The sequence below is a fragment of the Emys orbicularis genome, chromosome 8 (genome assembly GCF_028017835.1).
Source record: "Emys orbicularis isolate rEmyOrb1 chromosome 8, rEmyOrb1.hap1, whole genome shotgun sequence".
Taxonomy (NCBI): Eukaryota; Metazoa; Chordata; order Testudines; family Emydidae; genus Emys; species Emys orbicularis.
The window spans coordinates 27,878,507-27,897,113 of record NC_088690.1 but is presented as its reverse complement, the minus strand read 5'-3'; the positions used below and the strand labels follow the sequence as shown (position 1 = coordinate 27,897,113).

The 18,607-nt window shown below is 40.1% G+C and overlaps 1 protein-coding gene across 1 annotated transcript in view; it reads right to left on the bottom strand.

Moving 5' to 3' along the window:
* The window catches only part of ADGRL2 (adhesion G protein-coupled receptor L2), a 151,253-nt gene that overhangs the window by 46,570 nt on the left and 86,076 nt on the right, over positions 1-18,607 (bottom strand). Inside the window, exons 3-5 of the mRNA XM_065410118.1 lie at positions 14,221-14,330; positions 9,401-9,415; positions 7,735-8,535 (exon numbers count right to left, since the gene is read on the bottom strand). Coding sequence (XP_065266190.1) covers positions 7,735-8,535; positions 9,401-9,415; positions 14,221-14,330 — 926 coding nt within the window. The remainder of the gene's footprint in view (positions 1-7,734; positions 8,536-9,400; positions 9,416-14,220; positions 14,331-18,607) is intronic.

Genomic DNA, 18,607 nt, shown 5'->3' with positions numbered 1-18,607 from the left:
ACCAGATTTTTAGCGGCCTATTAAAATCTCCTGGATTGCTTTCAGTAGTCACCGGGAGATCGAGGCTGATTCCGGTAGACTCCCGGCCAATCCGGGAGGGTTGGGACCCCTCTACCCAAATGGATTACTCCTTCCCCCAGTGAAAATGTAGGAATCACTGGGGTGAAATACAGCCACTGTTTAACAGTGTGCTGTGTAACAGAATAGCTTAACAATTTAAGACAGGGAGTAAATAATAATTTCCCCCTCAATGGAAAGTGTAATTTAGATAGTAAAGGCCAGATTACTAAAGGTATTTTGGCACCTAAATATGCTCGTAACTTCTTTTCAAAATCCCACTAGGCATCTAAGTGCCTAACTCTCACTGAAATGTCTGACTCCCATTGACTTCAATGGAAGTTGGGGCCTAGGCACTTTTAAAAATTCTACAAGGTTCCTATCTGCATCTTTAGGTGCCTAAATACCTTTAAAAATCTGGCTTTAAATCCCAATGACTTTCAATGAGATGTAGCCGCCTACGTGCCTAAATCAATTCTGAAAACAAGACTTAGGGCTTGTTACAACTTAAAACGCTGCCCCACTGCAGCTGCACCGCAGTAACGCTTCAGTGAAGCTACTACCTATGCCGACAGGAGGGCTTCCCCCATTGGCATAGGTATCGTACCTCCCCGAGAGGCGGTAGCAAGGTCTACAGGCAAATTCTCCTGTTGACATAGCGCTGTCTACACCATGGGCTAGGCTGGTTTAACTGCATCGCTCAGAGGTCTGGATTTTTCATACCCTTGAGTAACATAGTTATACCGATTTTATTTCCGAGCTTAGACCAGGCCTGAGGCTTCTAAGTCACTTAAGCACTTTTGAAAATTTTACCCTAACAAAGAAACAACAGACACATTGGCATTTGTCTAGGTCACTGAGTTAACACTTCCTATGCTCACAAACAGTGCCGTGGGATTTGAAATACCCCACAAGTAGCAAGGACCTTTGTTTTACATTTCTTCTGAAAGATGGCCGCCTAGCAAAGACCCTGGCTATTGTTTCAGTTCTGACTCAGGGAAATCACCAACACTTCCTGCAGCACCTAGGTATTAAGAAGTTGCGCAGCCAGCTATTAACCCAGCCAATCCTGCTTAGTTGAGAACACAAAGTTAGCATAACCCATGTTCTTAATTGATATCTGCACATGATAATAAAGGTTTCAATAAACTAGCAAAATTGCTACAGTTGAAAACTGGGTTAATTGGCTACCATTATCTCATCTCTTTCACCATGACCACTCCTCAATCAATCAGCAGCATGAAATAATGGCGGAGATCTGATTTTCTTTAGCTGTTTGCTGCATGGCTCCTTGGAAGATTCTTGGGGTGATAAAGATTTATTTGCACCAACTTCCCATTATTATAAGGCCTGGGTAATGGCACTATGAGGACTTGTGGTCTAAACACACCCACAGCTGCTATATTTTCCTGCAGTGATCTGATAAAATGTAATGATAGTTAACATGCTGCAAATAAGGAGAATGAACTCCAGTTTGAACTGTTTTGCACGGTTAGCACAAATTGGAATGAACATAGATTAAATCTTCCCCTAATTCACTGAGAAAAGAATCTGCCTTCTCTTTGATGCCAAAAAGCATTACAATGTAACAACATATCCATTTTTGAAAATACCCCCTGCTCCTCCTAATTCTTTCAATTTAGAAAGTATTTTATTCCTGAATTTCTTCTGCCTTCTTGCATTTTTTGGGTGTCTGTGAGCTCCAGATCCAGGGTGAGCCCGTCATCCCCCTGGCAGAGAGGCAGGCATACCAGTACTTGGGCACGCCGACAGGTTTCCGTGTCCGGCAGACACCCAAGAACACCATCCAGGAGATCTTGCAGGATGCCGCCAAGATTGACACCTCCCTGCTGGCACCATGGCAGAAGATAAACGCCCTGAACACCTTCCTGATCCCACGCATCTCGTTCACCCTAAGGGGATCCGCCGTGGCGAACGTGCCCCTCAACAAGGCAGACAAGATCATCCGGCAGCTGGCGAAGAAGTGGCTGTTCCTTCCCCAGAGAGCCAGCAATGAGCTGGTCTACATTGCCTACAGGCACGGTGGCGCCAACGTCCCCCGCATGGGTGATCTGTGCGACGTCACGGTAATCACCCACGCCTTCTGCCTGCTGACATGTCCCGATGCCACGGTAAGGAACATCGCGGCGAACGCCCTGCGTGATGCGACAGAGAAGCGGATCAGCAGAGCCCCTTCCAACCAAGACATCACCACCTTCCTGAGCGGCTCCCTGGATGGGGAATTTGGACGGGACAGGCGCGACATCGCTTCACTGTGGTCCGCACTCGCAACGCCACGCGTCGCCTGGGGAAGCGCATTGGCTGCCGCTGGGAGTGCTGCGAGGAGCGCCAGGAGCTGGGAGTCCGGGTGCCGCAGATCAGGTCCGATGACAACACCATCGTCATCCCAAGTGCCAGGGGCTTGCTGGAGATGACCCTGAAGGCTGCCATCCACTCGCTGTACGTGGAAACCCTGAAGCGTAAACCGTACCAGGGTAAAGCCTTTGAGTTGACCAGCAAGTGGGACGCCAGCAACCACTTCCTCGCCAGGAGCAGTTTCACCCGTTTCACCGACTGGCGGTTCATCCACCGTGCCCGGCTCAACTGTGTCCTGCTCAACGGAGCCGTCCGCCACGGGAACCAAGACAGGAAATGCGGCTATTCCAACGAGACGCTGCCCCACGTCCTGTGCAGCTGCAAACCCCACTCCAGAGCCTGGCAGCTACGCCACAATGCCATCCAGAACCGCCTGGTGAAAACCATCGCACCACACCTGGGGGAGATCTCCGTGAACTGCGCCATCCCCGGTACCAACAGCCAGCTACAATCTGATGTCGTCGTCACCAACGAGGCCCAGAAAAAGATAATCCTCGTTGACGTCACGGTCTCCTTTGAGAACAGGACCCCGGTATTTTGTGAAGCCCGAGATCGTAAGCTGGAAAAGTACGCCCCCCTGGCCGACACTCTGAGAGTGAAGGGCTACGAGGTGCAGATGGACGTCCTGATCATCAGAGCCCTGGGCGCCTGGGACCCCTGCAACGAGTGTGTGCTGCGGACCTGTGGGATCGGTCGACGCTATGCATGGCTCATGCGGCGCCTCATGGTCTCAGACACCATCCGATGGTCCAGGGACATCTACATCAAGCACATCACTGGCCAACGACAGTACCAGGAGGCGTGAGCCAGAGTGACATCGTTCTTCGACTACGAGAAAGGGACCAAGAGACTTTCTCCGTTGGATCATATGAACTGGAACCATAAACTCCCTGAACATTAAATCTCACCAAATGAGGGTCAATCCATCCTCATCATCATATCCACTCATTATACTCCACACCCGAACATAGCCACTTTATGAACTTCATACCCTCATATCTCAATGTCTGTACTTTGCCTCATCAACCTTTTACCCCCAATCGGGGATATTGCAGATTATGTATTCCTTACGCCACCCGATCTTAAACCAAACTTTGCACCCTCGATAATCTGTGTGTTATTCCCTGATAACCAGAAACTTCTATGCTTAAACTCTGTACCGTTCACTTTTTTTTTATCATCATCTTAATAAAATTTTTAAATCTGAAAAAATGCAGTATCCTCACCCACACGGCTTGCCAGGCAAGTAAAGAAGAATCTGGTGTGGTTTACACACTTGTTTTGAGTTGCATCTGTTTGTTATTTTAAGTCAAAATATATTTTATTACAAATTTAGGAATATAACTTTTTAAAAACTTATCTTTTCACTTAACCCAAGAAACCACATTCCTACACAGTTTTTATGTGGTGTTCAATCATACGAAGTATCAAAGTGCTGTGGAGGGAGTGGTAGCATAGAGAATACTTTACAGAACTTTGTACAGTAATTCCCATAAGTGCAGAGAGGGGGAAAATAGCATACAAAGGATGAAGTCAAGGGAAGGGACTGTGAAGGAGAGAAAAGGCCGATGTGATATCGGTCTGTTTCTTGGTGCAAGAGAGTACTTTGGTCACAACATTCTGAATTCCCTGAAGGATTGAGGAAAATTGTAAAATAGACAATTGCAATAGGAGAGATTGTGATTAAAGCATGGATAAAGGTTTCAGCAAAGGCAGGGTCAAAGTAAGGTCAAATACTGGCAATATTCTAGAGATTGCAATAGGCAGAATTAAACATAAGGAAGACATCTGAAGAAGGAAAACATAGGTCTGAGGTCAAGAACGAGTCCAAGATTTTTGGCCTTGGGAGTAATGTGAATGTCTGACTTCAGGAGTGTGAGTCAGATATGACAAAGAAGTCTTTTTACCCAGGAGGACTTCAGTCGTTGAAACACTCAGCATTTGGAAGTTATGGTGTAGCCAAGCACTGACAGAGTCAAGACAGCAGATAGACAGGTGACAGAGGGATCAGAGAGAGTCATTACTGCTCCCATTCCAAAGAGAAGTGACACAGATTGCTAAATTTTCCATAATGGCCCCAAATTAACCATTCCAACAGAAGAAGTCAAAGCCAGGACGTCTGCTTTTACAGCACTAACTCTATGACATTAAATACCTGATACTAGGGTATTTTAGGACAAGGCAGCAAAACACCAAGGAGCTATGGTTAAAAGATGTAGAAACAACACCCAACTTTATGAATAGGCAGTTAAGAACATAAGAATGGCCATACTGAGTCAGACAAATAGTCCATCTAGCCCAGTATCCTGTCTTCTGACAGTGGCCAGTGTCAGATCCTTCAGAGGGAATGAACAGAACAGGGCAATTATCACGTGATCCATTCCAACATCCAGTCCCAGCTTCTGGCAGACAGATGTTTAGGGGCACCCAGAGCATGGGGTTGCATCCCTGACTATATTGGCTAATAACCATTGGTGGACCTATCCTCCCTGAACTTACCTAATTCTTTTTTGAACCCAGTTATACTTTTGGCCATCACAACACCCTCTGAAAATGAGTTCCACATATAAAGTGTGCATTGACAGTTGTTATAAATGATCTTGTGCAACTACAAAAAAAAAAAAACCAAAAAAACCCACCAATGATCTCAAAATTTGACCTCCAGTCTACCAATAAGTGTCTTACACATAAAGACACCACAATCACATTGTACTGTAATAAGAAAACTGATGGTCAATTTTCACAGATTAATTTAATATTATGCTGACACTAAAGTCATCTGAGTATTTTATACAAACAAAATATTGGTTTTAAGGGCTGTCTTCCTAATCCCGCAATGACTTTATTTTTGTGTATTTAAAGGGTATTCATATTAGGCAGCTTATGTCCCTCTTCAATGTGCTGTTTCTTTAACTACGGGGAGCTGGCTTAGGGTATGTTTACACTGACGCTCAGAGAGTGCTTCCCAGCACGGATAGACAGACTCGTGGTAGCTCTTCTCGAGCTAGCTAAAAATACCCACTGACCAGCAGCTCGGGCTAGTTGAGTACAAAACTGCTCTGGCCCCCCCGGATACACACCCAGGTGGCTAGACTGAGCCGGTGCCCAGGCTACACTGCTATTTTTAGCATGCTCGCTAACACAAATCCATCCACCCAATCTGGGAAGGATGATCTCAGCTGCAGTGTAGACATACCTTTAGATTGAAGGAGACGAGGTAAAATTTATTTTTAGTTCTTATGTGTATATATGTATGTGTTATATATATGGTTATATATATTAGGGCAGTCGATTAATCGCAGTTAACTCACGCGATTAACTCAAAAATTTAATCGCAGTTTTAATAACACTGTTAAACAATAGAATACCAATTAAAATTTATTAAATATTTTTGATGTTTTTCTACATTTTCAAATATATCAATTTCAATTACAACACAGAATACAAAGTGTACACTGATCACTTTGTATTATTTTTGTTACAAATATTTGCACTGTAAAAATGATAAACAAAAGAAATAGTATTTTTCAATTCACCTCATACAAGTACTGTAGTACGGTCTCTTTACCATGCAAGTGCAACTTACAAATGTAGATTTTTTTGTTACATAACTGCACTCAAACACATAACAATGTGAAACTTTAGAGCCTACAAGTCCACTCAGTCCTACTTCTTGTTCAGCCAGTCGCTAAGAGAAACAAGTATATAGATTTATTTGTGTGTCTGTAGTAAAATAAAATTAAAAATCAATATACAGTCATTGTCTTCCACTGAGCTTAGAACTGCAACAGGATAATTACACAGAGACTCTCAAACCACCACCAAAAATTTCTAAAGATACCTTCATGGACGAACAGTGAAAACATTGTGTTCTATCTAAGGAAGGGAAGAGTAGTATTAGCAAAGAGCTCAAAAAGCTTTTTACTCCCTTTCAAGCTCTTGCTTCACTCACCTTCTGTTTGACTAGAGCTCCAACAGTGAAACGAACACTAGGGCAGTTGCCCCAGTCCCATAAAATACTTAGAACCAGCATCTGTTTTCCAATTGACCCCATCATCGTTAAACGTTCTGCAGCATCCAATTACAACATATAACAACATTCCAAAAACAATCTAAGGCTTGGTCTACATACAGTTTTTGTACCAATATAATTATGTCAGTTAGGGGGTGGGATTTTTTTAATCAAAATAGTTATACCTGTACAACCGTTAGTGTGGACGCAGTAATAGCAGTACGAAGGTACCTTATACCAGCATAGCTTGTTCTCCTTCCCATACTAAGAATAGCTATACTGGTAAAAAGCACCTTTATACCAATATAACTGTGTTCGCACTAGTTGGAATGGTACCGCTTTGACTATACTAGTATAACTGAAGTGGTACAACTTTTGTGCATAGTAGACAAGACCTTACTGTAAGACTTTCTGAAGTGGGAAAAAAAGTTACTAAATGTACACATTAATGACATGAGAAGTGAAACATTTGCCTTCAATGATAAAAAAGCTTGTCAAAATTCTTCCCTCTCCCTGTATCTCCCTTGCCAAAATGTTCCACACAGAGTAGTTCTTCATGAATTTACTCTATCTCTAGGTATTAACTTGTGGTTCATACTTGTTGAAGTCATTTCTTATGAGATCTGTGTCCCAAAAGGCCTCTTTTGGGGGAGGGAAGAGGGGGAGGGGGGAAGAGAGCTGATGCAGATAGTTGTGCTCATTTCAGATTGACTGCAATTGATACAGACTTACCTGGAAGACTAATGTGTAATTCCACAATGTCATCATCTGCTAGAAAGATGTAGGATAATCTTGTCTAAGCAGATACTGGAGACAGTGCAAGCAGGATGGAAAAACTTTAGAACATTTATACCTGGCATTGCACATTAACCCCATCAGTCCCCCCAAGACCTCCTAGCACACATCTCCTTCAACTGCTGGTGCCAAGAAGTTAAAAGGTCTGCAGGTATACTGTAATCAATTAAAAGTCAGGAAGCAGAGCAAAAATGCTAATAGGTTTCTGGCTCAAAATGAATGAAATAAGTCTTATTTCAACAGATCTCCTCTAGTAAAGGTGACACAAATACAAGCATTTATTCCTAATAAAATAATTCTCCTGTGATTTAGAGCTACAAAGTAGGCACTTCAATGTGTGTCATACTAACATAAAGTAACACTGCCATGTGTACTGAGTACCTAAAAAATCCTTGCCCTTCTGCCAAAATCAAGGTCTATAAACAAAAATGTCAGAATATATGTTATATTAACGATGATACAAGTGGATTGCAGAAGTAAAAGCAAATGCTTACCTTGGGCTGGGTCAGGTGGGCCAAACTCTAGAGAGTATCGGAGAATGAAGTTGTTGTTCCACACATACAGGTGGTTATCTCTTGGGTTGTAATCCACTGCTGCGATGTACTGGTACTGGTTGGGGAAGGGAACTTCTACATATTCTCCTCTGCTTAACCTGGTGTTGTAAATGTAATCAATTGCATTCTTGCCAGTTTCACTTTCGTTGTCTTGATACACTGATCGGACAACATAGAGGACTCCACATATCATAAAAGCATTGGATGCTGCCCGTTTGTCATATGTGGTTTCCCATGTTGCTTCAAAGCGAAGAGTATATGGATTCAATTGGCTAATAACTATCATTCCATTGTTTTGTTCCGTTGCATAAATTACCCATAAACCATTTTCATCAACTGCTAAATCAATATCAGTCTTTCCTCCCCATCTGTATGGAGAAGTGTCATGGTAGTTAGCATAATTGATAATGGCCTCTCCACTTTTAATTCTAGTCCTCAAGTCAAACTTTACAATGTTCCTGGTTCTTTCTTTGTTAAAAAATACAGCACCATCATATACCACAAATCCAGTGCCATCCACTCTATTTGGAAGTTTGTAAGTTGTCTGTTGGCGTCCATTTTGGAAGTCCTCTAAAGAAGCATATTCTATCAAAGTATCAGTGCGATATGGAGTCCATGGCATGAAGTATATTTTATCTGCAGCCTGGAGAGGATCTTTGCACCAAGCACCTGCCTTTTGTTCAGCTTCATATAAAGACGGTGAGTCCACAATTGCTTTCAACGTCCCCGGGCAAACAAAAACTAACAGTCACAGAGAGAAGTAAGACAAGAATTATGTCAAATTAAAACATTCATGCAACCAAACAGACTAGGTAAGTCATAATGACTGTGTCAGGAAGAAAAGATTCATTTAATTTTATAATAATTGCAATTATCACTCTTTATCATCCACTTTTCTTAAAGTTACCATGTTCTTATTGTACCGGTATGTAAAGTGGATGGGAACTGTTTTCACTAGTACAGACCAAGGCTCAATAGCACACATGTACATCTAAAAATGTAGAGCTACTCTTGCATTTTCATCTTAGACTTTAGTGAATACAGCATTTAGGCTCCAGAGCTTTTAACTGGTGTGTAGTAGTGCGGTAGGTCATTTCAGTAAAAAATCACATCAAATTGTTTAGAACTTTAAGAAGTGGTGAGGCTGAAAAAGGAGGTGCCTCGATTAAAAATAAAGAAACAAAACAAATCATCAGGTATATAGAGAAAGCAATTAGGAGCAGAGAAAACAAAACACAACCAAAGCAATGAATGAAACAGACCAGGAAACCCTGTAACCAAGGCATGCTATGGAGTGGGTTCTGGAAGCCAGGCAAGATGACATTTTATTAACAGGAAAGTACCCAAGGATGAGAGAAAGAGAGGGAAAGAGAGAAAGCAAGGGAATCTCCCCTCCAGCCCCAAGTTTTTCAGACACTATATCCCACCACCTACTTTAAGCAACCAAGTCTCTTTACTGCAAACAGTCGACTTCTTTATGAGGTGTACTTATGAGATCCTGCTGATTATCATAATATCAGAGTGTTGTGGGTAGGGGAAGGGAGGAGGTTAACATCCATAAGGCACATAACAAGGAGCTGGGGTTTGGACTGTATACGTTATTTACCTTTTTGCTCCACTTCTATTTTAAGCATCGGAAGAAAAATAAAAAAGTGCAAGGAAAAAAGAAAGAAGATTAACATAAATTGACTATTAATCTAAGATTAAATTAGTAACAGACGCTAAATATAGGGAGAATAAGAACTGCACTATATTGGATAAAGAGAAACAGACAACAGGAAAACCTAGCAGGAGAAAGATTCTAAAGTTACATAAGTGAACATGGATCAATCATTTTAGTAGATTAAGGAGGCAACACCGATATGTTGGCATGTAGTTTCACTTAGTGAACCTGAATAAATAATGAATGACTTCACTAATGCATGATATACATACCCTTCCCAAATGCAATGTATATTCCTATCAAGTTGTTTTTTTAAAATGAAATATTAATATATATTATACACAGGTAGGGATGTGTGGGCGTGTGTGTGAGCGCATGTGTGGGCGCGTGCTTATAATCCCCAGGTCAGTGTTCTGTTTTTCTTTCTTGTAAGTGAAGTGGCTCATTGCCTTTAGTTTTCCTTGGGGTTTCCCCCTCCCCCCCAGAATGTTAATCTTGAGAATACTGTAACTTCTCAGTCTAGAACTGCAAAATCAGAGTAAAAGGAACAAGCGAAAATATCTAGAAGGAAGAAGCAAAAGCACAGTAAGCAAGAAGAAAAGAGAAGAAAAAAATTAACATTTAGCTCATTCAGGCATTCTCCAGCATCATCGACTAAGCCCGAAACAGCAAGCTAGTATGTAAAGACAATCATAACAAGCATTGAAAACAAATACCATCTCCACCACCACACACACCATTAAAGGAAAGTGCTTCATAAAACAAACCTGATTAGCAGAGTTGTTACATTACTGAAGCAATTCTTTCCCAAAGAAGTTTAAAGGAATAGATTATGTAGTTACATGAAGGGTGTTACAACCAAAGTCCAACCAGTAAATAGCCTCCCAATAATTACTAGCCATAAAAACCAGTTCACACTGTCAGTGGGACTTTTGAAGTATGTTCCTTCAGTTTCAATAAATGACCTGGACAATGCCAGTTGTACCACTCCTTTATAACAGTAGCTGTTGATACCAAAGAAGCGTATGAAAACTACCTGTACAGCCATTACACCTTCAGTATTATGGTATTATCTAGGAAACATATTTCTTTCTTCCACAAAAGGTTGTGGATTTTTGGTTTCATTTAACAACATTACCTGTGTTATTATGTGAGAACAGCACTGACTGAACCCATCTAATATTTCTTCAGGGGACAATTTAGAAACTTTCTTTTGGTTAATGTTTTTGAAATGAATGGTATTTTTCCTAGCCTTGTTCATTTATACATCTTCAGATAACACACTTATTTTCCTGCTATTTGTAGTTACGGACTTATCAAAGTAAACAGAACAGAATTTCTAGGTTGCCACAATTCTGATAGTGACTTTCAGATGATTCCATCTGTGAACTATGATGCATGAGCTTATTCCTCAGCAAAGAGCAATATTGTACCTGCTTAGAATCAGTAATAGTAGGGCAGTTGTGAAAAGAGACGGATAACAAAAATCATTAATGGCATGTCTGCTCTGAGTACATTGGTGTACAGCTGTACGCTTTTCAGGGACAGATGGGCTTACTGAAGTAAACAAATGCTTCAAAGTCCAATCAATAGAGAGAGAAAATAAAACACTTTTAAAATGTTTTCCATTTTATTCCTGAGTCCAAATAAGGCTTAAAATAAAATTTCATGCATAGATGTAGAAAGTAGTGCTTCTGATGTGCTTATTAATCCTACAAGGGCTGACTTCTGTTATTCAATCAAAGTATCAACATATATTGTGCAGCATAATTGAGAGAAATGTCAAGTAGGGCACTCTCAATTTCTCTGTAATTCAATCAATAACACTCTAATTTTAGGACAAAGCAATGCATATCAAATTTGTTTAGAATTCCATTTTTAATGGCGATTCACCTGGGCATCCCAAAAGATCGTTTTTATTGAAGAGGATTAGAAAAATATCAGCAATAGATATGAATTTTGAGAGGCAAACAAAATAAGTTTCTCATAAAAGATTTTGTTATGAGGACCATGAACACAGAACCCAGGGAGCTCTAGCAATATGCATGGTCAGCAAGGTACTATGTATTTATGAAGGCCAGCAAGACATGGAAAAGCTAGTATGCCACACACTATACAAGGGTGAGACATTAAATTCTATGTGTGAGAGAGAGCTATAACTTATACCACAAAATCTCTCACTATCAACCATGTTTACTCTCTCATGGACAGAATGGAAGTAACCATGAGATTTCATAGCTTTTTTAAAAAACAAAATCTTGTGATAATTAAAGATTTGGGGGGTGACGGGATAGGGAAAAGAGACCAGTTCAGAAAAATAAGAACAGGAATAAGAACTTTTTTTGGTTTTAGGTTTGAAATGTAGGATCAGTAATCTATTCCCTCACCTAGACCTCCAAAAGGCCTAGACGACCTTTCTGAAATCCTTCCTAGGGGATCTAACATGAGTCCAACTCTTATGTTGGGCCAACTGCAATTTGCAAACCTTGGGATTTCAGGCATTCTACATGCCAGCGCTGTGTTTTTAAGTGCCACAAAGGGCCCAGAGCACTGAAGATTCATATAGAGCAGCCACACACAGCCCAGTAGGGAGAGAACACTAGAACTGATAAATGTATTTTTGTTGGGCATCAGAGAGAAGTAGTTTGGAAATATAGGGATAGATGTTGGGAAGTAGTAAGAGGGAAGAGAAAAAATGGGAAGGGATAGTGAGACATCACAAGGTTAGGATAAGCACTTGAATGGTAAAGCTTATCTGGACTGATTCATCAAAGCTTCTGGGGGTTGCCAATAGGATAATTCCTGTGACAACGTTGTAACTACTCCTGGTGTCACCACTGGGCAAGCTGCAGTTACAACTTCCTAATCTTCACTTTGAAAAAAAAAAAAAAATCTATATCTATAGATCTATGTCCAGAGTTACACTAACACAGAATAATTCACGGGGGGCGTCAATGGAATTAAACAAAGCAAACATTTTAAGGAATAGAACGGCTACAAGTTAGAGATCAGCGTAGGCTGCGTTGTGGCACTATACTTCTGATAACTGAAAAAGAAAAAGTCCCTGTAGATAGGAATACCCAATCAGAAGAATATCCACACGTCTCCCTAAAACAGCATAGAAAATTGTTTTAAAGTTTGATAATATTTGCATAATACTTTTCTCTATAGATTGGCCTACTGGAACTGGCTCCACGGAAAAATAACCTCTTGGCTTTTGATTGACCTCATGCTTTGGAATAAGATGCACTGCCCTTTTTCTAGGAATTTGGGAACAGAAATTGTGCTAAAGTAAAAGTGACTTTAATTAAACAAAATAATATTGGTTAGATCGGGACAAAACATAACTCCTCAAAAGTGGGACAAGAAGAAAGGTTACAACGGGTCACCAATATTACACACGGGAGGAACAGTACCAAGGAGTAGTGTATAAAGTAGGCGTCCAACCTACAAAAGCTATAGAAAAAAATCATAAAGCATCCATTTCACAACGACACAGCAATACACAGCAGTGATGAAAACAGAAGGTGATTTGTGTTTGGCCTTTAACGGATGCTGAATAAAGCTAATGTAGTAAAGCAATATAGAGCACTGTTTTGATTTAAGAAGTTTGCATTTCAAAATAATGTGCAAAAACCAATATGGACAGTTTTGACATGGCTTTACTTATGCCAGAACTCATTCCCTTGTGTTTCCGATGTGTATCTTCTGCTACTTGAGAGTTTTTTGCATCTGAGACAAGCTTTGTTTCCTGTCCAAATGAAAGTTTTGGTTTGAGATCAAGAACATTAACCTTAACAACTGGAACAATTTATAGATCAATCACTGTATTGTTAAACTTCACACTGTAAGCATGGCCATTTCTCTGCTTGATTAAAGGAAGAGGGAGAAGTCACTCCAAAAAGTAACCTTAAGAGGAAATGAAAACAGTTGGAAGTGCTGAATTAGTAGCACTTTTAAAAACTCAAACACTCTTCAGTTTAAAAAAACAATTTTCATTATAATTTTAAATACTACTGAATTCTGGCATTAGAAAGGACATTGTGCAAAACTGCTGTAGTGCCATGGACTACTGATTTTTCATTCTGAGTATTAAATTTTAAAATATTCTTTTTGAAAGATTATTTCCAGTCATAAAACAAATTGTTTTATTTATGTTAAAGATGAATGTCTATTTCTTTTTCCTATGCGATACTAAGCGATATTTTATCAATTTAATGATAAATTATTAATTTTGAATTCATGTGCACTTGTGAATGTGCTCCTGAACCTGAAAGCACAAAGCTTTCTTTCAAAATTTAATAATAACTGAGACACTTGCCTCCGATACCTCTGTAGTGGGTTCTGTCATGCACCCAAAGTAACCACACAGCAGGTAGCCTTTCAAGTTGATAATGATTAAAATTGAAGTCAATTCCTTCTTTAGAAAACTGTGAGCCAAACCAATTTGTCAGCAACTGGTACTGGGCAAAAGAACAAATTTCTATCTAGCCTAGTGAATAGCTAATTCAAGTTTGTTTCTTGAAAAACAGTAGCCTTAAAAGCCAAACACTTAAGAACACAGACAGACACTTGGCCAGCATCACACTATGGCTTCCTTCCACACTTCGTGAAGCTAATTGGAGGCCCTAGTCTGTAAGTGCTCTGCATGCATAATGGTTCTGTAGGCCATAAACATATGCTTCTTTTGCATGTAATAGTGCTCCAGCATTAAGTGTGAAGGCTGGAGGAAGTGAACAAGAACAAAAAAAGTTTGTACTTACTGTAAGGAACACATTCATACTGAACTTCAAGATATTTGTACGTTCCAGGACAAGGATCAGGAAACACATCTGACCCAGTAACTACTATACACTGTGTTCGGTTGTTGCACCTGTAAGTGGAACAAGAAGTAAGCTAATTAATTTAAAATGAGATTTTAGTTTGCAAGTTTATACCAAAATAGTGTAATACAGAGCAGACTCCTTTCAAACTTGGGCAATCCAATCAATAAGGAAACAGAAATAATTAATATTAGATCAGTTAACATCCATAAATAAAGATTCAAGATAATATTTCAGTTCAAGCTTCATACCCTTAGATCTGGGAGTCAATGTTACTCCAAATATTAACTCCACCCCTTTGATTGAGGTAACTACCCTATTGGCTCCATACTGATACTCAATAAAGCATGTAATAAATCAATAGGGAGCATTGTTTTGATGTGAGATGTTTGCATATTAAAATAACATGAAGTAATCAATATGAATAGTTTTGACGTGGCTTTGCTTATGCCAGAACCAATTCCCTTGCTCTTTAGACATCTACATGCTGCTGAATGTTTGTTTTCTGTACCAAAAGAGAGCTGTGATTTTGTTTTGAGGGGTTACTACAGATCAAGAACATGAACTTTCACACTCATGAAAGTTTAATGAACAATCAATGTATTACTAAACTTCCCATTGCAAACATGGCTATTTCTCTGTTGGATTATAGGAAGTAGGAGAAGTCACTTCAAAGAATGACCTGATAAGGATATTTTAAAATAACAGTTAAAACTGCTGAATCATCAGAGAGTTGTTTAAACTGAAATAACCTCCAAGAAAAAAAAAAAGCTCTTTATTAAAACAGTTAACAGATCACTTTAGAAACCTACTGAATTGTGCCATTAGATAGAACTTTGCACAAAAGCTTTTGTGGTAGACAGGAACAACTGCTTTTTACATTATTTTGTACAAAAAATAGTAATGGTTAAAACTGGCAACTGTTTTAGACTGTTGTTCAGTTTATAAAAAATATAGAAGAGATATTAGATTGGCATTTGAAAGGCAACATCATCAGATAGCTTCACCAGAACTATGCAAAACTTAAGGTGTTTTTCTTTATTTTCTTAAGTGTCCTATGAAACGAAACAGGAAAGTAAAAGGTCAGATAGTTTGGTGTCTAAAAAGAAAAGAGCTTGGCTCATCTTCTCATGGGTGAGTTTTGTTTGTTAGCAAACTGAATAAAGAACATAAGAAAGGCCATACTGGGTCAGACCAAAGGACCATCTAGCTCAGTGTTCTGTCTACCAACAGTGGCCAATGCCAGGTGCCCCAGAGGGAGTGAACCTAACAGGTAATGATCAAGTGATCTCTCTCCTGCCATCCAGCTCCACCTTCTGACAAACAGAGGCTAGGGACACCATTCCTTACCCATCCTGGCTAATAGCCATTAATAGACTTAACCTCCATGAATTTATCTAGTTCTCTTTTAAACCCTGTTATAGCCCTAGCCTTCACAACCTCATCAGGCAAGGAGTTCCACATGTTGACTGTGCACTGTGTGAAGCAGAACTTCCTTTTGTTTTAAATCTGCTGCCCATTAATTTCATTTAGTGGCCTCTAGTTCTTATATTATGGGAACAAGAAAATAACTTTTCCTTATTCACTTTCTCCATACCACTCATGATTTTATATACCTCTATCATTACCCCCCTTAGTCTCCTCTTTTCCAAGCTGAAAAGTCCTAGCCTCTTTAATAGCTCCTCATATCGGACCCGTTCCAAACCCCTAATCATTTTAGTTGCCCTTCTCTGAACCTTTTCTAATGTCAGTATATCTTTTTTGAGATAAGGAGACCACATTTGTACGCAGTATTCAAGATGTGGGCGTACCGTGGATTTATATAAGGACAATAAGATATTCTCCGTCTTATTCTCTATCCCTTTTTGAATGATTCCTAACATCCTGTTTGCTTTTTTGACTGCCGCTGCACACTGCATGGACGTCTTCAGAGAACTATCCACGATGACTCCAAGATCTCTTTCCTGATTAGTTGTAGCTAAATTAGCCCCCATCATATTGTATGTTATTTTTTCCAATGTGCATTACTTTACATTTATCCACATTAAATTTCATTTGCCATTTTGTTGCCAGAAAGCCAGAACTTAAAATAATAGTCTAGCCTTTGACTCCAGCTGTATATCAACTTCTCTATTACTATGAGTTCCCACACTCCTGAATACGAGGTCGCAAGTTAAGGTAATCCATCTTGTGTCAATGCTTTTCCACAGCTATCCACTACAAACAGGTGTGAGATCATTCTGTTCTTTAATTCATAATATCTCTAAATTGTTAAAGCAAGTATAACTTAAGAAATCATGGGAACATACTTTTCTTATTTGAGGACTATACCATTCAAATGGTAGTGCAGAACTGTGTGTGTCACAGTGAGCCATCTTTTTTCCTGGCCAAGTAAACCCAGAAGCCAGGACTCTACTAACTTCACTAGTGTGGCTTTTGAAGTAGTAGACAAGTACTTTTTCCTCTGAATACCAGGAAGCTGGTGGTTGTGCACAGGATTGGGGGATGGCCAGGATTTCTTGCATGGTCTGTTGAACCATGAGAACACCTCACGGAGCTATGTGGAGACCCCCTGTTGCTTTTGTGCTGCCCTCCCTCCCCTTCCCCACACACCTGCCATGCTATTGAAGGCTGCCTGCCCATCCAACATGCATCCTGATTCTCTGAGTGAAAACCACAGAGCACTAGCTACAGCTGCTCAAAGGGGCAATGCAATGCAATATCTTTCACAAACTACAACGTACATTGTGTGGAGAACATGTTACAAAGTGTGGCTTATCCCAACTCATACCCAATCCCTGTTGGTCGCTGAGCCACACATTGCTGAGGCTCTGTATAGAGCTACTGAGAGGAAATATACTCTTATGAATCAATGCTGGAGAACACACAGTGTAGGTGCCTTTGGCCCTCCATGCACTCTCCAAATTAGGGCCTTCCTGTTCTCTTATGCATTGTGTGAGGGACTGGGGAAGTAGAAAAAGGAATATCAAACTTACATAGTCACCACTCTAATTACTACTTCATCATTTTGAGATGCCATGAGAATCGAGTGTGTGATACACAGCCAAATTCTATTACACTATTAGAAGCTGTGCAACAAAGTCTCTCTGTCTTGCTCTCTTCTCCTTCACCTGCCATCCTGTTGAGACAGAGAAACCCTATTCTGAAAGCTGCTAGCTCACAGGGTTTTCCAACCTCAAATAAATATGGAAATAAAGGTACTGCCAATTGGTAAAAATGTATTAGACACCATTAGAGAAGGAGTGTCATTAATAATTAACTTGAAGTACATTCATTGTAACCGATGTCGTCTTTTCTAACCAATATAATGTTAGCTTGGTCCATCTATCCAAATCTATTTTAAAATTGTTCTAGCTATAGGCAAGTCATTAAATTTGTATAGTTTCCTGGAATGTGGGAGTACTTGAGTGTTCTGTGTCCACCTACATTTATAGTTCCCTTACATATTTTTCAGATGCTCATTTGTGAATTCTCTGATTTTTTATATATCCCAAAATTTTAATTTTTAAAAACACATTAGGACTTTATATTGGAAGGTCCCTTAAAAATTAACAGGCCTAGACAGTCTGAAATTTTTTTTTTTTATATGGAGATATACCTATCTCATAGAACTGGAAGAGACCCTGAAAGGTCATTAAGTCCAGCCCCCTGCCTTCACTAGCAGGACCAAGTACTGATTTTGCCCCAGATCCCTAAGTGGCTCCCTCAAGGATTGAACTCACAACCCTGGGTTTAGCAGGCCAATGCTCAAACCACTGAGCTATCCTTCCCCCCATCTTGGGCTACACTACCAACTTACATGAATTTTCCAAACCTCTGAGTGACAGTTATATGGACCTAACCCCCAGTGCTATGTTGACAGGAGGGATTCTCCCTTCAACACAGCTACCACCTCCCGAGGAGGTGAAGGATCTACACCGATGGGAGAAGCTCTCCCATCAGCTTAGGTAGCATCATCACTCAGTGCTGCCGCTGCAGCACTATAAGTGTAGACAAGCCCTCAGTGTAGCATCATCTGAGCACAAAGACTAATTTCTGCTAACCACCACTTTTGTACGCAGTTCCCGCTTTTTTAATCTTTGTTAAATACACCACAATGAGAACAAAGAGGGGAGGTACTACGCATCCTTAAGACTCTTAAGAGTCTGATTCCTAGGCTGCATGACTCACCTGCAACTTCCACTAACTTCCTAGGGAGCTGGAGTTCACTGTTATTTTATTATTTCATTTTATTAACTTGTACAAGAATAAGTAAGATGTTATATCAGGAATTAAGGATGGCGCTCTTTAATTATTTTCTAGTTTG